Source organism: Centruroides vittatus, unplaced genomic scaffold (genome assembly GCF_030686945.1).
Source record: "Centruroides vittatus isolate TY-2023 unplaced genomic scaffold, ASM3068694v2 contig_436, whole genome shotgun sequence".
NCBI classification, from domain to species: Eukaryota; Metazoa; Arthropoda; class Arachnida; order Scorpiones; family Buthidae; genus Centruroides; species Centruroides vittatus.
The window spans coordinates 1,537,616-1,563,659 of record NW_027122237.1 but is presented as its reverse complement, the minus strand read 5'-3'; the positions used below and the strand labels follow the sequence as shown (position 1 = coordinate 1,563,659).

General features: G+C 30.1%; 1 protein-coding gene across 3 annotated transcripts in view; it reads right to left on the bottom strand.

Annotated features, from left to right (window-relative positions):
- Hrs (Hepatocyte growth factor regulated tyrosine kinase substrate) overlaps positions 1-26,044 on the bottom strand; it is a 98,440-nt gene that overhangs the window by 44,441 nt on the left and 27,955 nt on the right. For 2 of the 3 annotated variants that reach the window (XM_067272318.1, XM_067272317.1), the window contains exons 2-6: positions 17,641-17,725; positions 8,592-8,667; positions 7,277-7,369; positions 5,820-5,943; positions 317-438 (exon numbers count right to left, since the gene is read on the bottom strand). In XM_067272318.1, coding sequence (XP_067128419.1) covers positions 317-438; positions 5,820-5,943; positions 7,277-7,369; positions 8,592-8,667; positions 17,641-17,725 — 500 coding nt within the window. Of the gene's footprint in view, positions 1-316; positions 439-5,819; positions 5,944-7,276; positions 7,370-8,591; positions 8,668-17,640; positions 17,726-22,520; positions 22,586-26,044 lie in introns of all 3 variants that reach the window. The other variant, XM_067272319.1, reaches the window with a different exon arrangement.

The following is a 26,044-nucleotide window of genomic DNA, read 5'->3' as shown; positions in this document are numbered from 1 at the left end:
CAAAGACAAAAAATACCTGTAGTCAGATAAACAAGAGAACTTTACTACATTAAGAATTCTGATGTAGAAATGAAATGAAAAATTTTAAAATCTGATATAAAAAAAAATTGTTATAAACATTAAAATTTCTCTAATTAATAATTAGAGAAATGAATCAATAAAAAACTAATTGCAAATTAAACAAATTGGAAGATCATGGTGTTTATTAAAGAGATCTATAAATTCAAGCTAAATAGATCAAAATATAAACACTAATTTTTTATGGAAAAAAAAATTTACAACTTTGCTTTAAAGCTGAAATATTTAAAAATTTTACCTTTCTTTGTACCATTGAAAACTGAACTCGACAACGATGACAACAATCGCCATCTGCCCATTTTGGTGCTGCATCTGCAGCAAACATTGCATCGCTTTCCTTCAGTACTGGAAATTTGAAACCTATTAATGTTAAAAAAAAAATCATTTTTAAATATTTAATTAAAAACAATTATATAATTTTATAATCAAAGGTCTTTAACAAACAGTTATTTAACTGTCATACATATTTTATTTCAATATTTCTATAGAAGCAGAACTATATTTATTATAACAGTAGGTAGTTTATGCAGTTAAAGCTATGGATAATTAAGAAAAAGCTTTAGCATAAATTTAAACAAATGCTTTTTATAAATTTATAAACTTGTTGCTATAAACAACAAGTTTATAGTGTTTTTCAGGTTGCAAGAAAAATAAACTGAAGTAAAATGTTATAAGAAAAATTCAAAATTAACCATTTCAGAATTAATCATTTTGAAATTTTTATAAATTAAGATAAAAAAATTATTCTATTATAAATCTTACAATGAAAGGGAATGTCTCTCTCACTAACAGAATTTTTTGTTGAATTTTTCAATGCTTAATATGTTTATTTAAAAGAAATAAACAATTCTTCATTAATTTCTAGTATTCACAGCTAGCTAGCTTTCAAAATTCCAAATAGTCATAACTGTCAAATATTATACATCGTAAAATGGTGCTAAGTTTCAAAATCCATAAGCAGTGTATTTGAAAGAACAACGTTCTTATTCAAAAATTTTTGTCTCAGACAGACAGACACACACAGTGAGTCATAAGGAGGAAAAGGAAATAAGTTGGATGATGATAGCATATGGGTCATTGTAAGCAAAAAACTTCATAAGAACATGGGTATTATTCTCATTCGTTTCAGAGATACAGCTGTTTGAAAGTTGCTCATATACACAATAATAAATCATACACGTTATGTTCATAATAAATGCTCAAAACCTGATCTGTGGACCTTAATACACTTTACAATGTGTGTCTAAAGATGATGTATGGTTTCTTTGAGTTACTGACCATGTATCAATTGGAAAAATTTGATTTGTATCTCAGCATCTCCCATTAGCAGATGTTGGACCCATCATTAGTGTAAGGTATTGTTAGTGATGTAAAGTTCAATTGTAAAGTGTATTGAGGTTTGCAGTTCAATTTTTGCACATGTATTGTGAACATAAGTGTATAAATTCATTATTGTTGTCTATGTGAGCAACTTTCAAAACAACTGTATCTCTGAAACTGATGAGAATAATACCCATGTTTATATACATTTTTTTTTGCTTACAATACACATACAGTTAAACCTTAGGTTTTGAACTTAATTCGTTCTTAACAGTTTGAAAACCAATTTGTTCTCAAACTGAAACAAATTTTCCCATAGGAAACAATGTACAAGGGTCATCCCAGAAGTACCCGACCTAATGTATAGATGGTAGTAATAATCTGAAAAAAAAAAAAAAATTACTGTGGTCGAAAGTACCAACCTTATTAAGCTTAAGTTTGAAGATGCTACATTGTTTAGTATTTGTTTGACAGCCATCAATAGTGAACAATCCCAGTGAATTTGTAAACATGGAAAAAATTGGTCAGCGTTATGTGATACAATACTTTCATTTGAAAGGTCTCAATCCAACCAATATCAAAGCTGAGCTAGATTCTACTCTGAGGAGTCTGCTCCCTCATTTACAACAAAATAATATTGGGTGGCAGGGTTTAAACGAGGCCTTACAAGCTGTCAAGACGAACATCGCAGTGGTCAACCAAATGAGGTGACCACACCAGAAATGGTAAAAAAAATCCACAAAATGGTATTGGATGACTGTCGACTCAAAGTGCGAGAGCTAGCAGACACGGTAGGCATTTCAAAAAGTGCTGTACATCGCATTTTGACTGAAAATTTGGACATGAGAAAGCTGTGCGCAAGATGGGTGCTGCGTTTGCTCACAACTGAACAAAAACAACGTCGTGAGGATGTTTCAATCGAGTGTTTGGCGATGTTTCGCAACAACAAAGCCAAGTTTTTGCGTCGATTCATAACCATGGATGAAACATGGGTCCATCACTTTACACCTGAGATGAAAGAACAGTCAAAACAATAGATCGAAAAAGGAGAATTGGCTCTGAAGAAGGCAAAGACAGTTCCATCTGCTGGCAAGGTCATGGAGTCAGTTTTTTGGAATGCACATGGGATAATTTTCATTGATTATCTTTAAAAAGGAAAAACAATCAACGGCGAGTATTATGCGAACTTATTGCAATGATAAAATGAAGAAAAATGGCTGCATTTAGTGAAAAAGAAAGTGTTGTTTCATCAAGACAATGCACCAGTTCAAACATCCGTTATTGTGGTGACCAAAATCAATGAGTTAAGGTTCAAACTGCTTCCTCACACACCCTATTTGCCAGATTTAGCTCCCCCTCAGATTATTTTCTCTTTCCAAACTTGAAAAAATAGCTCAGTGGTAAAAGATTTGCCAACAATGAAGAGGTGGAGTCTGCAGTTGAAGGCTATTTTGAGAAGCTTGACAGTTCTCACTATAAACAGAGTATTGAAACTATTAAACATAACTGAAAAAAGTGTATTGAGCTAAAAGAAGACTTTGTTGAGAAATAAAGATATGTTTACCCAAATTTTTTGTGTCTTCTTTGTTAGGTCTGATACTTCTGGGACTACCCCTGTAATGTCATTTAATCTGTTCCTGACCCCCAAAACAGTTTTTTTTCCTTTTTAGCTGTATTTCATGCATAAAAATGCCTACACATGCAATATATTATTATCTATATCCACACACACATATATATGTATGTATGTATATATATGTATGTATGTTACAGTAAAAACCCGTTTTTAGTGAAAAAGCATTTTAACTAGTCGAAACTAGTTTTTACTGGATGTCATTGTTATAACATTTTTACTAGAATTTACTGCTAGTCAAAAATAAATTTGAGTTAAAACTAGTTTTAACTAGACAAAACGGGTTTTAACAAAATGGCTTAGTAAAAACTGTTTCGACCAAGGTCATTCAGCTAACACGTTCCTATAGTGTATGATGAATTTCGTATCGCTTTAACCCTTTTCCCCCGACATCTTGTTTACGTTTATTTTGCGATCCCTCCTAAGGCAATATAGGTCAGTCGGGCGATATTATTTTAAAAGTTCACCAAAAATCAAATTATCATTATATCTATATGAAAAAATTCACTTACATTTATTAATATCTTTAGTTTTAAATACGATATTTTTCAATGCATTTTATTAGAAAAATTTACAAGAAAAAAAATAATATATATCAGAACTGACACACAAACTTGATAATTTGTAACATTTTGTGAAAATTAACATTGTCTAGTTACATAGTTGTTTGCTGGCGCCGAGCCAGAAAAATGTAGAATATTGTTTTGTACAATTCGATGTAACACTTATGCGTGTATGTTTATTCGTTGTGAAATTATCGCACATTATATCAAACATTTGTTTGAAATCAAAATTTTATACTGCTATCAACTAATATAATGAATTATTATACTTTATTCACTTCGTATCGAACAAGATTATATCTGTTGTTAATAAATTTTACAAAAATCGATATTTACCAAAGTAACGACGAATCGATCGGTGCCTTCGGGGACAAAGGATTAATTAATGTTAATAACACAGATGTGTGACCAATATTTTCAACAAATATCGTATTAAATAATACAAATGTTTTAATCCCAATCATCACTTTATTTCTTTCCCCCAAACATATTTATGTAGCTAAAATTAGTTTTAACTAATGTTAAAAGTTAAAACTAGTTTTATCTAAAATCAAAACATGTACAGCAGTAAATTCTAGTTGTAACTAGACAAAACGGGTTATAACAATGACATCCAGTAAAAACTAGTTTCAACTAGTTAAAACGCGTTTTCACTAAAAACAGGTTTTTACTGTAACATATATATAAAGCAAAATGTTCCATCACCTCCAACCAAAACAATTTTACAAAGTGTTATAAATAGAGACTCAACTCTACCTGGATGAAATATAACCAAATTAATTAAGACCAATAACAAGTACAGTACTTTATTCATACTTTCTAAAATTTTATGTTTCAAATGATTTAAATTAAATCAAATCAATTGTGATTTTATTTTTAATTTTAGTTTTGGTATAAAGAACAGTTTTAATTATTATTTTTAGTTTTAATTAACTGGCTACCTAGTATTAATAAATATGATATATAATACATATTATAATATTATTATTATATTAATAAATTTTTGTTATTTAATTTGAGTTAAACACGGATTCATGGATGTCATTTTTATTATGTAACTGTCAATTAACATGGTTTTTATTAATTAATTTGATTTGAATTCAATTGGGACAAACAATAAACAAAAGTGATATCTTTCTGATATGCTCATTGAAATCTAATTTGAATAACTATGTCATCTATAGTTTGTGTCAAGTTGTCTGATGATGCAAGGCAATCTCAGTGCCACTAGCTTCTGAATCAGTAGTCTCATCATTGAGTGATCAGGCTGTCAACTTTCTTTAACACAGGAAGTATAGGGAGTTGCCCATCCATCTCTCTCTAATCTGTGGCTGGCTCTTGCCAAGTAGCTTGTTGGCAACTGAGTTATTGTACAGCAACTGGCATTCAAAATTTTGTTCATAAACTAAATTGTTCGAAAAGCAGGGTATTTGAAACCTGAGGTTTGATTACACTATCACATCTCCCAACTTGTTTCCCTTTCCTCCTGACTTATCGTGTCTAACTGTTCTACATTTAATTTATATGTATTCAATAGCTTGAAATGCAACTGAAAACATTTTTTGACTTTTTAATGTAAAAGTAATTACAGTAAAACTTCTCTAACTCAAAGCTCCAAGGGCAGGAAAAAACTGAGTTACAGACAATTCAAGTTAGAGAACAATAGAGTAAAAAATGTCAATTCTGAATATATCTGTATTTTTACCTCTTGCATTACATGAAGAAGCTTTGATAGTTTTGTTTTAAACAGCCCTTGTAATGCCTTTCAGCAAAATGTTCAAAATGATATTGAACAGTTTTGCAAATACATCTTGTTGAGATGTATCTGCAAAACTGTCTGAAAATTGATGTTGAAGAGTAGAAACAACCAACCAACTGTCTGAAAAATTGCATGGAAATCCAATAATTAAGATCACTTTGGATAGAATAAACATTAAAATTCAAGTCAGGGAAGTTGAAAGTAACAAATTGGTATTGAGGGACCATGAAAAACTTCAACTCGAGAAAAAGTCAAAAAATTCAAGTTGGAGACATTAAATCCCTATGCTATTCCATTGAACCTACCAAGTGCTTCATTTTCTTTGAGTTAAAGAAATATTGAAGTTACAGATGTTTGAGTTAGAGAAGTTTTACTGTATTTAGCTATTATGATGATGATCACTGTAAAATAAATCAAATGTAAATAACTATTATTTATCATCACAAAAATTAAATTATAAATTTACCTTCCATATTCATTAATGAAACTGTATCTTGAACAGCACGATAATTTGGTTCGTTACGAAAAGCGTGAGCCCAAGTTTGTATTAATTCTAAAATTTTATTCTTTATATCATCATTTGGAGTAATCTATTTCAAAAATTTTAAAAAAGCATTAAATATTTTTAAAATCTCATAATTATTTTATTTTAATATATTAGTAAAAGTTTACTATGAGTAAATTAATTTTAATAAATATGTTAGTTTTAAACAGTTAGATTAACATTAATAATAGTATAATACAATATATAAACAATTATTTCAAACCACAGTCAATCTTCTGTATAACAAATTGCCTCTGAAAACAAATTTGTTACATAGACAATATATCAGAAGTGAAAACACATAAGTGAACTATAATGACTTAATACTTTCAATTAAAATATTTTTGTATATTATTTGTATTAAAAACAAAATGATGTTACATATGCATTATAAATGAAAAACTCAGATAAACTGTTAACAGCAATATAGTGTACAACAACAATATAAATTACTTATTTTTTGAACACAAATATGTAACTGTATAATACTTAGGAATGTAATAATAAAAATACCTTTCTCACTTTTTCTAGCAAGTTTTAATAAAGTAAATTAATGTTTTCAGCTATTTTGAATAGCCTGCCTCAGGTTTAACATAATTTTGAACATCAATTAGAACAAAAAATTTAAAATTTGAATTAAAAATTTAGTTCAGCTATTTTGAATAGCTGAAAATGTTAGTTCATTTTATTAAAACTTGCTAGAAAAAGTGAGAAAGGTGTTACTATTATTATCTAGAAGTTCTAGCTTATAGTGCATAGAACTTAGGAATGTTTTCATTGAAATAATTTTTCAAATTCAATAAATGAAACAGTTTATCTGAGTTTTTCATTTATAATGCATATGTAACATTATTTTGTTTTTAATACAAATAATATACAAAAATATTTTAATGGAGAGTATTAAGTCATTAAATTTAAAAAGTTAACAGTTTTTTCGCCATTTTAAAAATTTAACATTTTAACGATGGAATATCCAAACATTTTAAATTTAAAACAAAAATATAGATAAATTAACAAATAATAAAATAATAAAACAAAATATATTAAATAAACTAAAATAATAACGATATAAATAATATAATAAAATACACAAAAAATGCATCCAAGTATAAGGGCAGGTGCAGACTTAAAATTTTTATATTTTAATTTTTCTTTTACGTAGAATTTCCATGCAGAAGCTAGTCCATCCACATTCCTGGCATTAATATAACCATCCTTTAATAGACAACCTGCTATTATTAGTTAAATTCCTATGCATATCAGTAAATTAAGCCATTTTATATAAATATCATTATTCTTTGATCATAAGATTAATTTCATGATCATTGTCTCTTATATTTTTATATATAGAAAATAAAATAGTTTCAATTATTCCATACCTTAGCCAATTCTCTCAATTCTTCCATAAAAGCTCTTGTAGATACTTCTTGATGAACAGGTGATCCACAGTTTTTGACACATGATTCTAAAACCTACAACATAAAATAAAAATAAGTTACTTTTTACACCTTTATTATTCATAATGAATTTGGAAAATGACAAGTAGGAAGAACAAAAACGAATTCCCAAAAGTATCAACTTGTAGACTAAGGGCTCCAGAAAATATTTTTCTGATTACATGTTCAGCTATGAAAAAATGATTTGTGGCTGCATCTTTGTGAAATATTTCTAGCAATAACATCCATATTCCTTCATATTTAAGTTTTTATTATCCAAGATGAACTTCAGCTGAAAATTATCTAAAATAGTGACTATTTCAATGATACTCAGTGAGTGAAAACTTAAAACATTAATTTCATGTTGGTCACATAATATTTCCTTGGTGACTGCATGTGGTCATAATGGCCACATTTAAGACCCATTCTAGATTCATTTTTTGTAAAATGTCAAGATAGGACTGAAACTGACTTTTCTGAACAAGTGAAGGAAAAAATTCAAGATTTCTATGCATTTAAGCACTAAAGGCATATAATATCAATAACTTAGTAGTAAAATAATTTGTTCTCATATGTTTGATAAAAAAAATTCAGCTTTCTGTATTCTAACTGGCCAACTGAACAGCACAATAAGATATTAATGGTTGCTCAATTAACATCTCATATCATGCAACTACTAGCTTTAGAATATATTCTGTATAAATTTATTTTTTAAACCAGCATTTTCTAAATCCTTGACTCAAATTCTTAAAAACTGAAGATTTTTTTTAAGTTGTCAAAATTATTTATTTGAACATTGAAGTTTTGAGATCTCTTAAATCATCTTCAAACAAAAAATGATTTAAATTTGAAACAAAGGGTACTTGTATTAAAAACAGACATATCCAAACAGAAAATTAACTAATCAATAAATTATAATGTAAAAAGAATACAGTAGAATATAAATTGCAATAAATACTAAAATAATAATGAAATTTTTAAAGTTAAGAAAAATGTCAATTACAGCTTTGGTTAGGAAATTAATTCAATATTCTAAAAATTTATGAAATAAAATAAGTTATATACTTTGTATAATGCTATTTGCAAAATGTTCAAATCATACATCATTAATTATTGAGTCCAAATTTCAACAGAGTGACATTAGATTCATTTATTAATTAAGTTTACAAATTAGATGCCATTTGTTTAATAATTATTCTTAGTTTAAAACTAAGAATAATTACTTAACTAAAATTAAAGATTCAAAGTTCAAACTTACCTGCAGAGCAAATAAAGCAACGTGTGGATTTTGTGCATATAATTTTTTCTTTATGGCATTAACAGCATACTTTGCTCTGTAAAAAATATGAATTACATCAAATCAATTATTCATCAAGAAGCAAAATTTTTTTTTTAAATTATTTTTCTGATATCCTTATAAAATCTGTTAAATGCACTAAAGATAATTTCAAAACTTTATATATTAATTATAAACACAAATTTTATTATTTAACAAAAAACTGAAATGAATACTATCTATTAAATAATATAACAACTATACAATTATATCTATCTATATCTGTCTAATCTGTTTAGTCGTGTCCGACTCTTGGTCACTATGGATCAAAGCTCTCCATGCCTCTCTATCCTGCACAGCCTCTTTCAATTCCATTATAGATAAATCAGTGTCACTTTTGATTATGTTGAGCCACCAAGTCCTTGGTCGGCCTCAGGCTCTTTTCCCGCTAACCATCCCCAGCACGATCACCTTCTTGAGGAAGCTGGTTCTCATTATATGCCCAAAAAAGGACAATTTCTGTTTGGTTATCTGGGATTCCAGTGATAACTTCGGTTGGACTCTGTCTAAGACAGTTTTGTTGGTGATCTGCGCTGTCCATGGAATGCGCAAAAGCAGTCTCCAACACCACAGTTCAAAAGCATCTATTTTCCTTCTGTCTGATTTCTTTAGATTCCAAGTTTCACATCTATATATGACAATAGAAAAAAATAATCACTCTAACTAATCTGCATTTAATTTGGAGGCAGATATCTTTGCTCTTCCAAAAGCTGTTCATGCTGATCATTGAGGTTTGTCCAAGGTCTATGCATCTTCTGACTTCAGGACTGCAATCACCATTACAGTTGATTTTGGACCCGAGGAATATGAAATTTTCCATTACCTCAATTTCTTCACTGTTGATCACTGTTTTGAGTTCCGCATTCCATGCAGTAGTCATTATTTTGGTCTTCTTGAAGTTAAGAAGCAGCTCTATCTTTGCACTTTTGTGCTTGACTCTCAGAAGCAGCTGCTCAAGATCTTCCCGACTTTCTGCGAGCAGCGTGGTATCGTCTGCATATTGGAGATTATCAATGTTCTTGCCTCCAATTTTCACTCCAATGTTAGACTCATTCAAATCTGCTTTCCTCATCGCCACTTCTGCATATAGATTGAATAGTGATGGTAAAAGGATACAGCCCTGGCGAGTACCCCTTCTGGGGACCTATTCTGAGTAGTATCGTTAAGCTAACGAATACGATAAAAACCAGTTTCTATCGGAACCACGTGATTCGCGTTTAATCAACTGTGAAAATGCTATTCCGAGCTGTACGTTTCATTTTCGGTGCCAATAGCCACGTGCGATAACTAAGTTTTTGTTATCGGTCACTCTCAAGCTGCCGTTAGGAACGTAACGAAAGTGAAAACAACATGGCATCTTTTCGTGTAAGAATGATTTTACTTCACGAGCAATTGGAGAGAGGGGACAGCAGTAACACCAATTAAATTTAGTACTCTTTCTTCAACTTCAGTTAATTTTTGATTAACTGAAGGCCCACCTCCTGTTTGAAACGTTGATTTTTTTTATTTGTGAGGCTTTACTTTTAATGTTTGCTTACCAGTCACTCCATGTCTATGCAAATAATATTTACATTTAATAAGATGTATTGCATTTGACATTTAATCATAATACTAATTCTAATTTGGTTATAAGGTTTATAGAAGTAGAACTTGTGGCAAAATTAAGTTTGTCATTTTATTCTTAATGAATGAATTAAAAAATACATTAATTACATGAAGTTATATAGAAATATACAAAGAAACTTAGACATACTTTGTATAATTGTAAAATGTTAGCACTATGTAATAATAGAAATCTTTATTTTGTAGATCTTATCTAAGTTTAATGTCAGCTTTAATTCATTAGTTTTAGTAAAAAAAAAATATATCCTATATGTGTAACTTAACAGTAAACTATACACTATACATAAATGACTATCTATCACATAAATTATAATTTTTAAAAACAAATATTTGCTTAACGGATGGGCTGACAAAATAAACCCAGTAACAGACCCAGACATTTTAAAACAAAACAAAACTATATCACTAGCAGTAGTACACGACAATGTTAAAAGCGCATGCTTCACTTAGAAAATGGCGGGTTGCAGTCACGTGACAAAATACAATGTTAACTAAACTGTGATTGGTTAAAGCGTAATAGCTATCGATAGCATGGAACCCAAACGCATCTTGACCGACTACCCGTAGCAAAACCCACTTAACGTGGAGCACAGAATAGCAATTTGTCTAAGGTTCGTTAACTGCCTTTCGCTAAGGGGACTTATCAAATGTCCCGTGTATCGCTCTCTTCAGTTATCGGAAGAGCTCAGAATAGGTCCCCTGATCTTGAACCAGTTTGTATCACCATATGGCGTTCTTACAGTGGCTTCTTGTCCAGTATATAACGATCGTATGAGTTGGGTGAGATGCGGTGAGATTCCCATTTTCTGTAGGAACTTCCACAATTTGTCATGATCAATACAATCAAAAGCCTTTGAGTAATCAATGAAGCACAAGTATAGATCTTTTTGGTATTCCCTAGCTGTTTCCATCATCCAATGAAGATTAGCGATACGATCACGTGTTCCACTTCCTTTTCGGAAACCTGCCCATACATCTGGTATCTCTCTGTCTATGGTTAAGTACATACACTGTTGAAGGATCTTCAGTAGAATCTTACTAGTGTGTGAAATCAGAGAGATAGAGATGATGCAATAGTTGGAGCAATCTTTGGTATCGCCCTTCTTTGGTATGGGGATAAAAATAGATCTTTTCCAATCCTTTGGCCATTGGCCATTCTTCCACACATTACGGCACAGTGCTGTCAAAACTTAATGGTAAAGGTTTCAGTAACTCTGCTAGTATTCCATCAATTCCTGGGACCTTGTGGCTGGCCAGTCGTTTGAGTGCCCATGCTACCTCCTCTTCTAAGATGTCTGGCTCCAGCTCTGTCAGTTCTTCCTTTTCAATACCTTGGGTATCAACTTCCGTTTCACTGGCGTAAAGTTGTTCTGTGTATTCCTTCTGTCTTTCTTTGATTGCGTGTTAATCACATAATTCACGACCATCTTGGCCATTGACAGCCGCCTTACATGCAATAAATGGTGTTTGGGCTTTCTTCACATAAGCAAAGCATTGTCTAATGAGGCCTTTCTGAGCTGCTGCTTCCATTTTCTTGCACTGTTCTTCCCAGAATTTTTCTTCATCTTTCCTGGCTTCTTTTTGGAACTTTGCATTTAATCTTCACATTTCCTCTTGGTTACCAATGATTTTTGCCTTTCTTCATTGTTTTGCTACTTCTATCATAGTTTCTGACATCCATTTCGCCAATTTTGCCATCATCTTGAATGGAATGAGTTGATGCACTACATCAGTGATATATACTTTTATATCTTTCCATAGTTCTTCTGATTCTTTTTCTGCAAAATTGAGTGAGTCAAATATATTCTTTATTTCGATATCATAGGCAGCAGAGATCATTTCGACATCAAATTTTGGCATCGCTGATGGTCACTTGACATTACAAAACCTTAGTTTCACTTTGGCAACGAGCTGTTCATGATCCATTCTGCAATCAGTGCCAGGATACGTTTTCACAGACAAAACAGAACTCTTCCACTTTTGCTGGACCAAGAAGTAGTCAATCTGGTTACGATAATTTCCATTGGGAGAAGTCCATGTATACAATCACCACCTTGGCTGTTCAAACCACATATTCATCACGGTCATCTGTTATTCTTGGCAGACTGAATCAGTCATTCACCTGACTCATTTCGTTCTCCAAGACCAGATTTTCCTATAATGCATGATTCTTCCATTTCACCTACTTTAGTATTGAAATCACCGATGACATAGACAACATCTTTTGTTCGTGTCTGATGCAATGTTTCTTGGAGTTCATTGTAGAAAGCCTCATTTACTTCTGAATCAGCAGTGGGCACATAAACCTGCAAAATCATAAAATTGCGAGGTTTCCCTTTGATATGGATTGCTATGATTCTGTCGTCAATTGTTCGAAAGCTTTCTATGATGCAACTGATCTCGTGCAGAATGAAACCTACTCCTCTTCGCCAGATAGTATCATTTCCAGAGTAGTAGATAATGTAATCATCAAATTTAAAGAATCTGCTTCCAGTCCAGTGAACTTCACTGATGCTTAGAAGATCTATCTTCAACTGATTCATTTCATTTTTGATGATGTTCAACTTTCCTACATGTAACCCATTCATGTTCCAAGTTCCAATTTTAAATACTTTAGTACAGCACAGAGTTCTCTTCTCACTATAAGCTACATCAGCAGTCAGGTGTCCATTAGGATTTAGTGTGATTGCATCATCAATGCTCCTGCTACTAATAACTCATTGCTCTTTCCCAGTTACTCAATTAGTACCTTCTGGCCTAAGAGTGGCACAAATCAGTACCACAGTTGAAACTGTATTTGTAAATTGATCCATAGGGTACTTTGGCAAAATACTGGAGTAGGTTGCCAGGTCTTTCTCCAGGTCTCTAAATAATTTGCTACTTACATTAAAATGATTTCAAATGCTAATGTTCAATTATATAATGAACACAAAATATATTTTAGTCTAACAAATTTCACTTACATTAGTGAATAAATAGAACAAACATACTAGTAGTGTAAATACTAGCAAGTATATATTCTGGATTCTCACAGTAGTTATGCTTGGTAAGATATATATATATATATATATACACAGAATAATCATAATTAAATTTGTTCTATTTAGAGGACTCTGAAGCTCCAACCAATAAACTGATTAATACCAAAATTTGTATACACACTATTCAAAGAATGCAAAAATAGATTTTGCAAAGAAAAATTTAGGTTCTCAAATTGTCTGCTACAGAATAAACAATGCTGCAAGCAATAAAGTGTGATATACATAGCTATGTGGAATATAGCCAAGACTGGGTAAAAAAACACTGATAACTAGTGAATGTTATTCTTATCAGCTACAATGACAATCACATTTCCAAAACAAAAGCATAAAATACTTTATAATTTCTTGATTGAGAATGATTATTACTAATCTTATAACTAGAAGCCTAATCACAAAACTCCTACTGAATTTTATTATTTTATGCAAAATAGTGCATTTTTAGAATCATCATAATTTTGATTGAAATTTTACTTACACAAATATAGAGAGGTCTAATCCAAATTTTATGTGTTTACATTATAGATGTTCAATGCAACACTACTGCACTATAAAGCAATTAATCAAATCTGATTAAAAGTATAAAAATATAAATCATTTAAACACTTCTTAAAAAATATAAGATTAAACTGAATAAAATTTCCATCACCAGAAAAGGAGGAGATATATTCTACATATCATATCATTTAAAGTTGAATCCTATTACTACTGTTTTGGCTCTAGACAATCCATTTCATTCTGTACTGTATTGATAAGAAGAAAAGTTGTTACATTGGTTTTCATTAATTAAATTAACTGGCAATTCCAATAAACTATATTGTTTATTGCCATTGCCTAAGGATTTTAATCATTTTGTTTAAATGAGATGAAACTAGAATAAACCAATTCAAAGTTTAAAGGTTTAAGTGGTGGATGGACAGTACCAGTAGTTAATATCACTTTTAGTTAGTGCCTTTATCATACAATGTCTAAAAAGCACAAACAAATATTACTGCTGAGGATAAAGTAAAAGAATTTTTAAAGGAAATTTTCCACACTAATAACAGACACATGTTTCTGTATTATCTGCAATATTGTTATTAATTAATCACATCAGGAAAGACACATTAAAAAACATTTGAAGTCTGAGAAACATGAAGAAAGAGAAAATGACAATCAGGCTTATTCAAAAAAAACCAAAAATCTTTAAAATTTACATTCAAATATGGTAAAGAACTGTAAATTCACAAAAGCCAATTCACTTGAAGCTAGAAAGTGCTTTTCCATCAGCTAATGTTCCTTTGGGAAAACAAACTCCTAAATTACAGGAATTAACAACCATTTAACTAACTGCAATGCACTGATATTGAAAATTAAGCTGAAAACAATATTATCTAATTCACAAAACAACACCTTTACTTGTTGCTGAGATAGTTTTATTGAGAGAACTAACGTTTTCGGCCTACTCAATAGGCCATCCTCAGGCTTAACTTTCGAAAACGGAACATTGGCGTTCCATTAAAAGAATACATTAGTTTAAAAATTCAAAGCATCAGTAACGGAAAAAATTAAAAATAAAAAAAGGAAGAACATGGTAATATACACAAATATAAATATACAATAAAATCGACATAGTGAGAATAAGAAGTAAAAAATAAAAATAAAAAATAAATCTATTGGTGATACTATATATAAACAGAGTAGCAAATTATTGAGGAATAATTGATGAAAAATGTAAATATAAGCTAAGGCAAGCCTACGGGTTTGTGATACATTTCTTGACTACGAATTTCCAAGCTGTTGGTAGGCTGTCTGCGTCCCTCGCATTTATGCATGTCTCTTCCAACTTGCTTTTGTAAATTTCAATTTTTTCAGCAATTTCTTAGCTTATATTTACATTTTTCATCAATTATTCCTCAATAATTTGCTACTCTGTTTATATATAGTATCACCAATAGATTTATTTTTTATTTTTATTTTTTACTTCCTATTCTCACTATGTCGATTTTATTGTATATTTATATTTGTGTATATTACCATGTTCTTCCTTTTTTTATTTTTAATTTTTTCCGTTACTGATGCTTTGAATTTTTAAACTAATGTATTCTTTTAATGGAACGCCAATGTTCCGTTTTCGAAAGTTAAGCCTGAGGATGGCCTATTGAGTAGGTCGAAAACGTTAGTTCTCTCAATAAAACTATCTCAGCAACAAGTAAAGGTGTTGTTTTGTGAATTAGACTAATTATTTGCTGAGCAAGTATCTGCTTTACAATATTATCTACCAGTTTTAGATGAAATTCAAAAAGATAGACTACAGAAGATTGTAACAGAGGCTAATTTTGTGAGTGATTACAAATGACAATAGTGACTTATAAGGTTAATGTGTTTTACACATTTTCTTGTACTACTATAAAAGGACAGTAATGACTATTTAGAATTACACCTGATAGCTAGTGAATATTTAGAAACTAAATGCCGCAGCAGTTTCACAATAAATAGTAAAAATCTACATTAACAGTTGCCAAATTAGATTGTTAATAGCAGTAGTAATTGATAATGTCCATGAAAAACCGAAAACGGTGCATTATCTCATATAAATAAAATTGTCGCATTTATTTATCGCGGCATGCGGTTGATGTTTTAGCAGTAGTAATATAGCCCAATTAAATGCTAAGTAATTTAACCTAGAGTCAGGCATTAGGTGCCACCCTTATTACATTTAATAATTAATTTTAATATTTATTAATTAATTTAGAAGATTCTGAAAGAAAGTAATTGGTCTGCTGCAGGACTTGAACTTGCAACTGCTGCTTACTGGAAATTAGGCTTTAATATAAATAAACATCAGGATTACATATGTTTATATTTGTATAAGAATCTGCATGAATATGGAATCAAACCATATTAAGTATCAGGATAGATCTTGGATAATGTTATGTACATATAAAAATACATTACATTTAAAGTTCTAGAAAATTTTCCAAACTGCATTTACAACATGTGAAGCACAGATTGCTGCATTAGTAGCAAGTTTTTGGTAAGCTCATTTTACCATTCTAAAAGTTTAACATATGTGATGGTAACCCTTCTTCCAGAACATGTAGTAACTTGGTGGAATACATGATTTGTGTCAGTCACAGCTTTACTTTGAAATTAGGAGTGTTCTATAGAAAACTATCTTGCTGTAACGACTATGGAACTTCTTGTAATAACTAAGTTGAAACAATTAAGAGAGATGCTTGATAGTGAGTTCCTTCTAGAAGATATGAAATTTATTGCTGAACATGCTTCAACACTGCAGTCACTTTGATCCAATGCAAGCACTCATACTAATAAGAGCTTTTCAAGTTCAGCAGTTTCTTTTACAAGTAATCTTTCCATCTCATCACTATGGGCTGGAATTTCTCACTACTTGAAATGTGCCCACAGCATAGATGAATCCACTTCAATTGTAAAGTTTGGAAAAAGAAAGCTACTGCTAAGAAATTTCCTTTTCTTTCAATTTGGCAGTCAAATATTTAAGTATCCCTACAAACTTTGCAGATGTAGAGAGAACTGTTTTCTGATAAAGCCAAGTGTTCATTCTCTCAAAGGCAAAGGCTGTCAGAAAAAGCCAAGCAGCTTCTAACTATTGACATTTTTCAACAAAAATCTTTAGAGACTATGATCTATAGTCCAAGTTATGATTAGGTATTATATAATATATACAATTATAAGAATTTACAAAATAAAGTAAAATAAAATCTCATAAAAATATGTCAAACCTATTTTTTTACATCTTACAGCAGCATAAAGTTCAGGATAGAACCTTATGTTTTTAGCACAAAAATTCTTCAAAATTTTATAATTTAGAATGCAAAAATGTATGCCTTTACTTATAACAAAACTTTATAAAAACTTCAATAATTTTAGCATTAATACATGTTAAAGCAAATAAAGAGAAATATAAGCTTTTATTTTTATTAGTTTTTTTGGTGTTAAATTTAATATTTATATGAAAATATTAGTAATTTCTTGATTTTAATAAAGTTTGCACTTTAATTCATATTAAAGGCATTCAATTGGGTTTAGGTCAGAACAATATGCAGATCAGTCCAGTTTTTTAGAATTACTATCTTCAAATTACTCTTTTTACAAATCACACAATATCCTACTGCTGACTCAGGAATAGTCTATCCTCAAAATATTGTCAACTTCAATATACATTAGCAGCAAAAGAAAATTTTAAAAATTTATCAATTTTTTGAATAATAAATATCATCATCATTGTATGTAAATATATTTTTTAGTTTATCTATTCAACATATTTTTCAAAACTATGAAAAACTTACTGTACATCTCCTTGACGAATAGAGTCACAAATTTGTAGTATTGCATTCCAATCAGGTTCTAGCTGTAAATGACTTGTAGCTTTCTCTGAAATATAAAATAAAAATAATTATTCTAAACATTCAAATTTCATTACTCAGATTAAAGTCTCAAAATTCTGAATATAAAAAAAAATAATTATGCTCTTACACACCACACCCACACACACACAATAAGTCAAAATTGCACTTTATTTTATACATAAATTTTCTCTTTAAAATTAAACGAAGTGATAACCTATTTTGATAATTTGCTATTAGTAATCAAGCTATCAAATCTGTATTTAAATATTAACATTATATATTAAACATACACAATTTTTTAAAAATTAACAGATAACACAGATCTATATGATTTCTGAAATCTACAAAGTTTTGGCTGTTCTTTGCTAATTTAGTAATGCTGAACATATAAATGATGTCTATTTTTTCCATCACGTGCAATTTTTCCACAACAGTAAAATATTTCAAATTATTCCACCCATTTTTTGAAGACAAAATATTGCCAAAAACAATCTAAAATTTTTTTTATTACCCATCTGATATAAATCAATATGATCCAGTTCAAACTAGTTTCAATCAATCTAACCTAAAATATCCTGGTTTTGAATTTGTAGCTTTATATGAATATACATTATATGATGCTTTCTACAACTTACTATTATTAAAATGTCATAAGAATGTTATGTAATAAAATAAAGTTGCTGAAATTGTTTTTTTAAACAAATTCTATTATTTTGTATGATTCTGGAAAACAAAGACAAACTATGATATTGCATGTAGCATCATAGAGGTTTGAAAATGAGAATGAAAAAAATGTTGCATTCCTACAAAATTCCTATACTGAAAGAAGAATAAAGGATTTCACCAAGATATAAAAGAAATGAAATATAGATACTAAAGCTACTGGAATGCAAATACAATTACTGTATATCTCGGCAGATAAGACAATAGTTAAATCATAAAGAAAAAGCCCCCAAAATCCCGAGTCATCTTATAGGACAGATACAAAAAATTAGATTAAAATTTATATAAATTAAAACCATTATAAAAAACAGACGAACTGTAATTATTTACTAGTAGAGAGTAGGGTATGTGCACAAAATAGAATAACCCATACAACGTTTTTGTGAATAGTCAAGTCATTACCCAAATGCCAAATCAGTGTAAAGGTTTGCAACAATCACAAGGCAGTGCTGCAAGATGCAAGAAAATAAATTTGTTCATTTGAAAAATTACAAATAAGACATAATTCTGTATATGCTATACAGTATTAATATTCAGATGATGATCGCTGATCTAAACTAAATTCATAGGCCATTGATAGTTTGGGGATCGTCTTATAGGACAGATATAAGCTAAAACTATAAAACTTTGATGAAAATTTATACCTCGTCTTATCTGCCGAGATATACGGTAGCTATTGCTGGTATATTAAAAAGAGGAAAAAACAAAACAGGAGAGAGATAATAAATCCATAAAATAATCTTGCAAGTTAAAGAAAATATCCAACAAAAAATGACAGCAGCAGATGGAATAATTAGGAAGTCAAGAAATTTCCAGATAGTGTCACAGTAGAACTTGTCAACTCTTCTTCATATTCATAGGTGGTCTCATCAGAACTGAATCTATGTATTTTCTGCACTTGCTTGAACAAATCCTATCCACCAATGAAGACTGACAAGGTTAATTAAATTTGAAATCATGTTTTAATGTTATCCTGTATTTTCAATGCATTTTTTATTTTTATTAAATATCCTGATATCTAAAATAAATATATGCTATTTTACAGTGATAAACAAGTAATTTTACCTTAATTGTGAGAAAATCTGGTGTGATAGGAAAAAATGGATAACATTTCTAAAATCTGCCTAGCAAATTATGAATTACATATTAATAACAAACACCCATCAAATCTTATTTCATATGGTTAGTGTAATTATCAAAAACTGCAAAGTTACAGCTTAATTTTGCTAAACCTTTTATCCAGTGAAATTGTAACTTATTAATTATGCAGCATTGCCAAAAGTTATCACCAGTTTTTAAAATCAGTTTGAAAATTTCTTGAATGTATTTTACAACAAAAATAATTTTGCATATTATGAATATTTAAGTTATAAGACAAACATATTTATGCTAATCTTTAATTAGCATAAATTTAGCATATTATAATTTATTATATTGTATTATTTTACTACCATCAAAATTAAAGTTTGATATTTGAATTAAATTTTTTGGATTAGAGTTGATTCTCAATAAGTCAAATTTTATTACTGTTCTGGCATAATTCTCATAAGTATTAATGCATTTTGTATTTCTATAAATTAAAACCATTTTCAAGGCTTGCTTCTCTAGTTGAAATACTCACCTAATAAATTTAGTATGTATTTAATTTTGTATAATGCTTGACATTATTAGGTATATGAAGAATGGGAGCTTCTCTACTTGTATTATGGAAAGACAGTACGTTTGAGCAGTAAATTTTTTGTTTGCTGGAAAACACATTTAGGTGTTGGTTATTTGTTCAGCTTATAAGCAATGTGTACTGTTAGATTTTTATATTTACCAGGTGTATAAGCTTAAATCCGCTGTTTTTTAGTCAGAAAAAAACACGTTTTATTCATAGAAAGCAAACTAAATATATATTAATGTATTTATAGTAGCTTAAATGTAGTCTGATGTGAGATACAGCAGAAAGAGGTGTTTTATAGTACTGGCCATTTATGTTATGTAAATAGCAGCTCAACTGGAAGATCAAGAAACAGAAACCAGGCCCTGATATTTGCTCAAATTTCAGGACCTGAACACTTCATAAATGCTTTTTCTATCTGTTGTTGCTCGATAGATTTACCTATTAATGACCATTGAATAATGTGTTGAAATGTGTTCAGGGAGGGACAGAAATTAGTATCATAGATGACAAGCAACCTGTTCCTTTTATATGTAGGAAAGCTTGAAAAGTTCTTGAGCTGTTATCAGTTTTTTAGGGGTCTAACTCAAAAGCAAATGCTTTAAAGCATTTGCTTTTGTGTTAGACCTCTAAAGCATGAAACAAGGGGCATGAAACACTGTCAAATCTACAAACAATATTCTTTCATGAATGGTATGAATGTTTTGTAAATGTTTATAATATGCAATACCTAGAAATTACTTTTAAAAAATGTATTATATTTAAGTCTAACTACATTGTACACATTGTGATGTTTATTATCTCATTGAAGTAATGATAATTTCCATAACTTTATAATTTTCTCTGTTCCTTCCACTGAGTTATCAAGAGTCAACTGTGAAGATCATAAAAAAAAACAAAAATTCTGTGTGGAATATATAACAAAAATAGTACTGTACATGCAATTTCAATTTAGTTGTTTACAGTTTACAAGGAAAATAAATTTGGTATATTTCATATTATAATTTGAAACAGTTTAATTATTAACCTATTTTGATTAAAAAAATAAACAATGTGACATATGTTGGTGTAGTTAACAATAATACTGTTTTGTTCATTTTTGGTCAGCTTTTATGACACTTATAAACTGGAACTACATGAACAAATAAACACCTAAATGCATTTTCCAGCAAACAATAAACAAAAAATTTACTGCTCAAACATTTTCAGCCATTGTTTAGAGGCCATCATCAAGAATACATAAAAAAAGTTCTATCTTTCGAAAATTTCTATCATTCGAACTTAGCTGCATTCCAATCTTTTAAACATTTAAAAAGATGTTTGATGTGGACGTCGTCTCATTTACATCACAAAATTAAATAATTGTTTTTAAATAAAGCTACAGATAAAAATTACTACTACTACATTCTGTGGCAATCTAAATAATATTTCCATGGTTGTGGTACTGGAATACAGTCCGAGACGATGCAATTTCCTTTCACGCTGACTATATAAATTTCTAAAGCCATTGGGTTTTCCATCGTTTAGCTAATGCAAAATACAGCTTGGATAACACAAAAGCGCCAGGGGTATACTATATTCCATTACAAGATGGACAATTTAACAGGCATATATCATACATCAGATCCACATACAGATCCCTTCAAGCCAGAACATGTGACCAAAGGGAATTATAACAGCACTTTCCTGTTATGCTGCCAAAACCCAGGGTTTCCCCATTGGGATGAAGCTACCCTTTTACATAGGGTCTTAGACCAACACGACATACAATCTTTGGAAGCTTTAGAAATTTATATAGTCAGCATGAAAGAAAATTGCATCATTTCAGACTGTATTTCAGTACCACAATCATGGAAATATTATTTAGATTGCCACAGAATATAATAATAATTTTATTCGTAGCTTTATTTAAAAACAATTATTTATTTAATTTTGTGATGTAAATGAGACGACGTCCACATCAAACATCTTTTTAAATGTTTAAAAAATTGGAATGCAGCTAAGTTCGAATGATAGAAATTTTCAAAAGATACAACTGTTTTTATATATTCTTGATGATGGCCTCTAAACAATGGCCGAAAATGTTTGAGCAGTAAATTTTTTGTTTATTGTTTGCTGAAAAATGCATTTAGGTGTTGCTTATTTGTTCAGCTTATAAGCAGTGTGTACTGTTGAATTTTTATATTTGTAATTTAAACTGTTAGAGGGGGAAAACACATAATTGACAATAAAGCTATATAGTGAATAGTAAAATTTTAATACATACATTTTCTGTTTTGTAAGAGGAAAAGAAAATATGACTTTAGATTTGTCTGTCTTTCCAAAGAATGAAGAAACAACAGGAAGTTCATTGTATGCACAAAATTTTAATGTATTTCTCAAAAATATAAAATATGCTCTTTTGTTAGTAAACTTATCAAAATTAACAACTCACTTCTAGAAGTCCTAAATTTATTTTGTTAAACACTTTCATAGGCCTCTTCCATCATCTTCAAAAACCTTTTGAGAACAATTACAGATTAACCAATAATTTACATAGCCTATTATATTATTAGAAGCATATCTGCTGATTTAAAATTAATTTATGTTATAAAAAAGGAATAAATGACAAAAACTTATTTTAAAAATATTTAAAGTTCAAAATTAGATCAAAACAAAATAATATATTAAAAAAAACTTATTTTAAATATATAATAATTTAAAATAAATGATTTAAATATCTTGTTTCTGATTTTGTTTATAATATCTTCTTTTAATTTGTTTTTAATAAAGGTTTTATTTCTAATAATTTAAAAAAGATAATATACTATAATTATTTAAATAGAGATTTTACAAACCAAAAGTTTTATAAATCATTAGTTAACATGTAGCTGTTTTTAAAAAATATGAAGATGAGGAAAAAATCTTTTGAAAATATTTAACAGAATTAAAATTATAACATTACCAAAATTAACAATTCTTAAAATTTATGTGAAGAAAATCAATCTGATAAATCTTAATTTTCCTATAAATAAAAATTTTGTCACAAAAGACCACAGTAGAAGAAAAAGACACTTTCTGCCCATTTTTCTTGAAATAGTCATGTCATTCAGTGGTGATTCACCTATCTGAGAGGCACTATTACTTCACATAAACTATTGGGTTGTTCGGAAAGTAATTTTATTTTTTACCACCAGAGGAATTAGTTGTATTTTTACCCACCAATTTCATTCTAAAATCGTATTGTCATTGTTTATTTTAACAGCTGACATTTCAAGGCTTATTTGTAAAAAATTTTGTTTGATTCTGTGCAATTGTTTTTTTTTGGTGCCCCATCAAATATGGAAATTGAAAGCAGCATTTTCAGTATATTTTACTTTTTTTATTACCAAAAAAATAAAAATGCTGTTCAAGCAAGAAAAAAGTTGTGTTACATGTATGGAGATGTGTTGACAGAACGACAGTGCCAAAACTGGTTCACAAAATTTTGTTCTGGCAATTTCGATATTGAAAATGCACCACTCTCTGGACCCTTAGTCTCGAGTTTTTTGTGTTGTACTCGAATTGACATCATTGAACTCATGTTACTATGACTCACATAATTGGTAGTCTCAAGTTAGACCCATTGAGCAAACTCGAAAGGCAGGCGGAAATATGTCATATTCACTTGGTTACATATGCCCTTAAGCATGATGGGATTATTTACAATGTGTCTGGGTTTGTGACTATAATGATTCGACCAATCAACTTATACTGTAACAAGTTGTAAACAAATCAACGTGAATTGAGCGGCTCACTTGCCAAATTGATTAACTCCACAAAACAAAAAGAATAAAAATTGATAATATAAATTAGTTTTTTAAAATTCCCTTTAAACTTTTTAAAATTTAAATAAACATTGCAGAATGTATTTTTATATATCATTATATTAAAGCATTATATTATACAAGATGGCGGCATTTGGGGCATTGGTTAAAAGAGCCTATACACACTTATCCACGCAACAGGTGCTCACAGAAGAATTAAAACACTTGGATGAAATTGCCAGGACCCACGGAAAATCTCTGAGCGACACAAATGAACCCAGGCTTCTTCCAACATCCCTGCAGCAACACAAAGAGGTAACATAAGGATGGATAATGGGAGGATACATCTTACTTTCAACCCCATCCTGAGAACTTTGTACAGTTCCATCGCAAAAAAACGTAATATTACACTGGCCTACAGGAGATGCCCTACTCTGTTTGACATCTTACGTAACGGAAAACACCGATCCAGTATGGGGAGACTATCTCCCCATACTGAATTTATAGTGTCCCGCTTAGGGACAACCGATTTAACAGAGATTTGGTGTATATAGGATCGACGTGTATATAAACATTCATTAGGGGTTAGGTTAAAAGAGCATATCTCCGATATACAACGTAATAGATGCACTACCTCACTCTCCACATACGCCAACGACCCCAAAATCGAGGCGGACTTCGCATGAGTGCAGTTAATTGTTACCACACCACACATTGACCACCTAAAATGGTTAGAGAAAATTGAAATTTTTAAAGCTTATTGCACATCCATATGCATTAATACAAGGGACGAAATTAGCCTTTCCATGGCATGGCAAGCATTAATACATATGGAGTGATAGCGTTATAGTATCAATCTTGGTAAAAAAAAAAATGCTTGACAACATGTGTATTTTATCAATCATTTATTTTTCAATCTCTATTTTATGTATCTTGACCTAACTTTCGTTACCGTTTGGATGTTGATGGTCAAATTCGAATGCTTTTCAACACGTCACGTGACCAAATACGCAAACGAACTGGACATTCAAAAACTAACATCGTTCAGATTATTTCAAATTTTCACATTCCAATTTCGATCCAGCTAGTTTTACCCGAAGAAAAACCCAGAAGGGGTTAGGAAAACGTTTGTTTTGGGAAGAATAAACTTCATACGCACTGGTTACAGGTTCAAGTAGGTAGAATTTATATAAAATTAGTTACGTGAAAAATTTGAAAATAATGACAATTAAGAATTTACAAATGGAGTTAGTTGATTTAGCCTGTAAACAGCTCAATTATTACAAAGAATTGCTTTTAGCTCTTGGTTTAATTAGATTAATTAAATATCTACTAATGTGGGGTAGGTAATAAGGACTTATCACATCAGTGATAATAGGCACAAACGCTCTGGTATCAATGTAGTACTGTACATTTAATAAAACAAAAGGGGGTGTACATTAAAAACTCGATTAGACACGTAATTAACATGAAATAATCGAAATGCATTTCGGACTATCGGAATAGTCCCTCTTCAGTTGGTATTAATATAAAAAGGTTATAATACTGAAAATTATACAAGACAAACAAACTGCTATAAAGGTATGATTAGTGAACATTAAATGGGTGCAGAGAAGACAGGCATAAGGCAGCTTCATAATGCTACAAGGTAGCTTGACATAATAGAAGGAAGATGGAGTTTGAAGGTGGCATTACTACAAGGTGCAGCATATGAAGGACGTGTAATACAGGCAACATCTGGTGACTAACTTCTTAATGGCCAACCTTCATTCCATCACCTCTTAATTAGTTTGCATGTGCTACAGTTACTTTTGTGTTAGAGCAATATAGGACGCAGAAACAAAATGGAAGCCTCCAATGTTTTATCTAAAAAAATAAACAAAGAACAAAAAGACACAGTAGTCACACATATAGAAAATAATAAGAAAATAAACAGTGGAAAATTTGACAACGAATTTACTAGAATAAAAATATTTCGATATGTGAAAAGAATTAATTCAAAAATTAAATGCGTATGTTGTAGCTAAAAAATCCATTGTGAAACGGAAAAAAGTAAGTACAGTGTTTTAATTTAATCCTTTCTTCAGTTTTTCTTCCTTGATCTATTTCTTAAATTGTTCAATGAACTTAACACTTCTGATTAATAAATAATCTTACTATGTGACTATGGTCC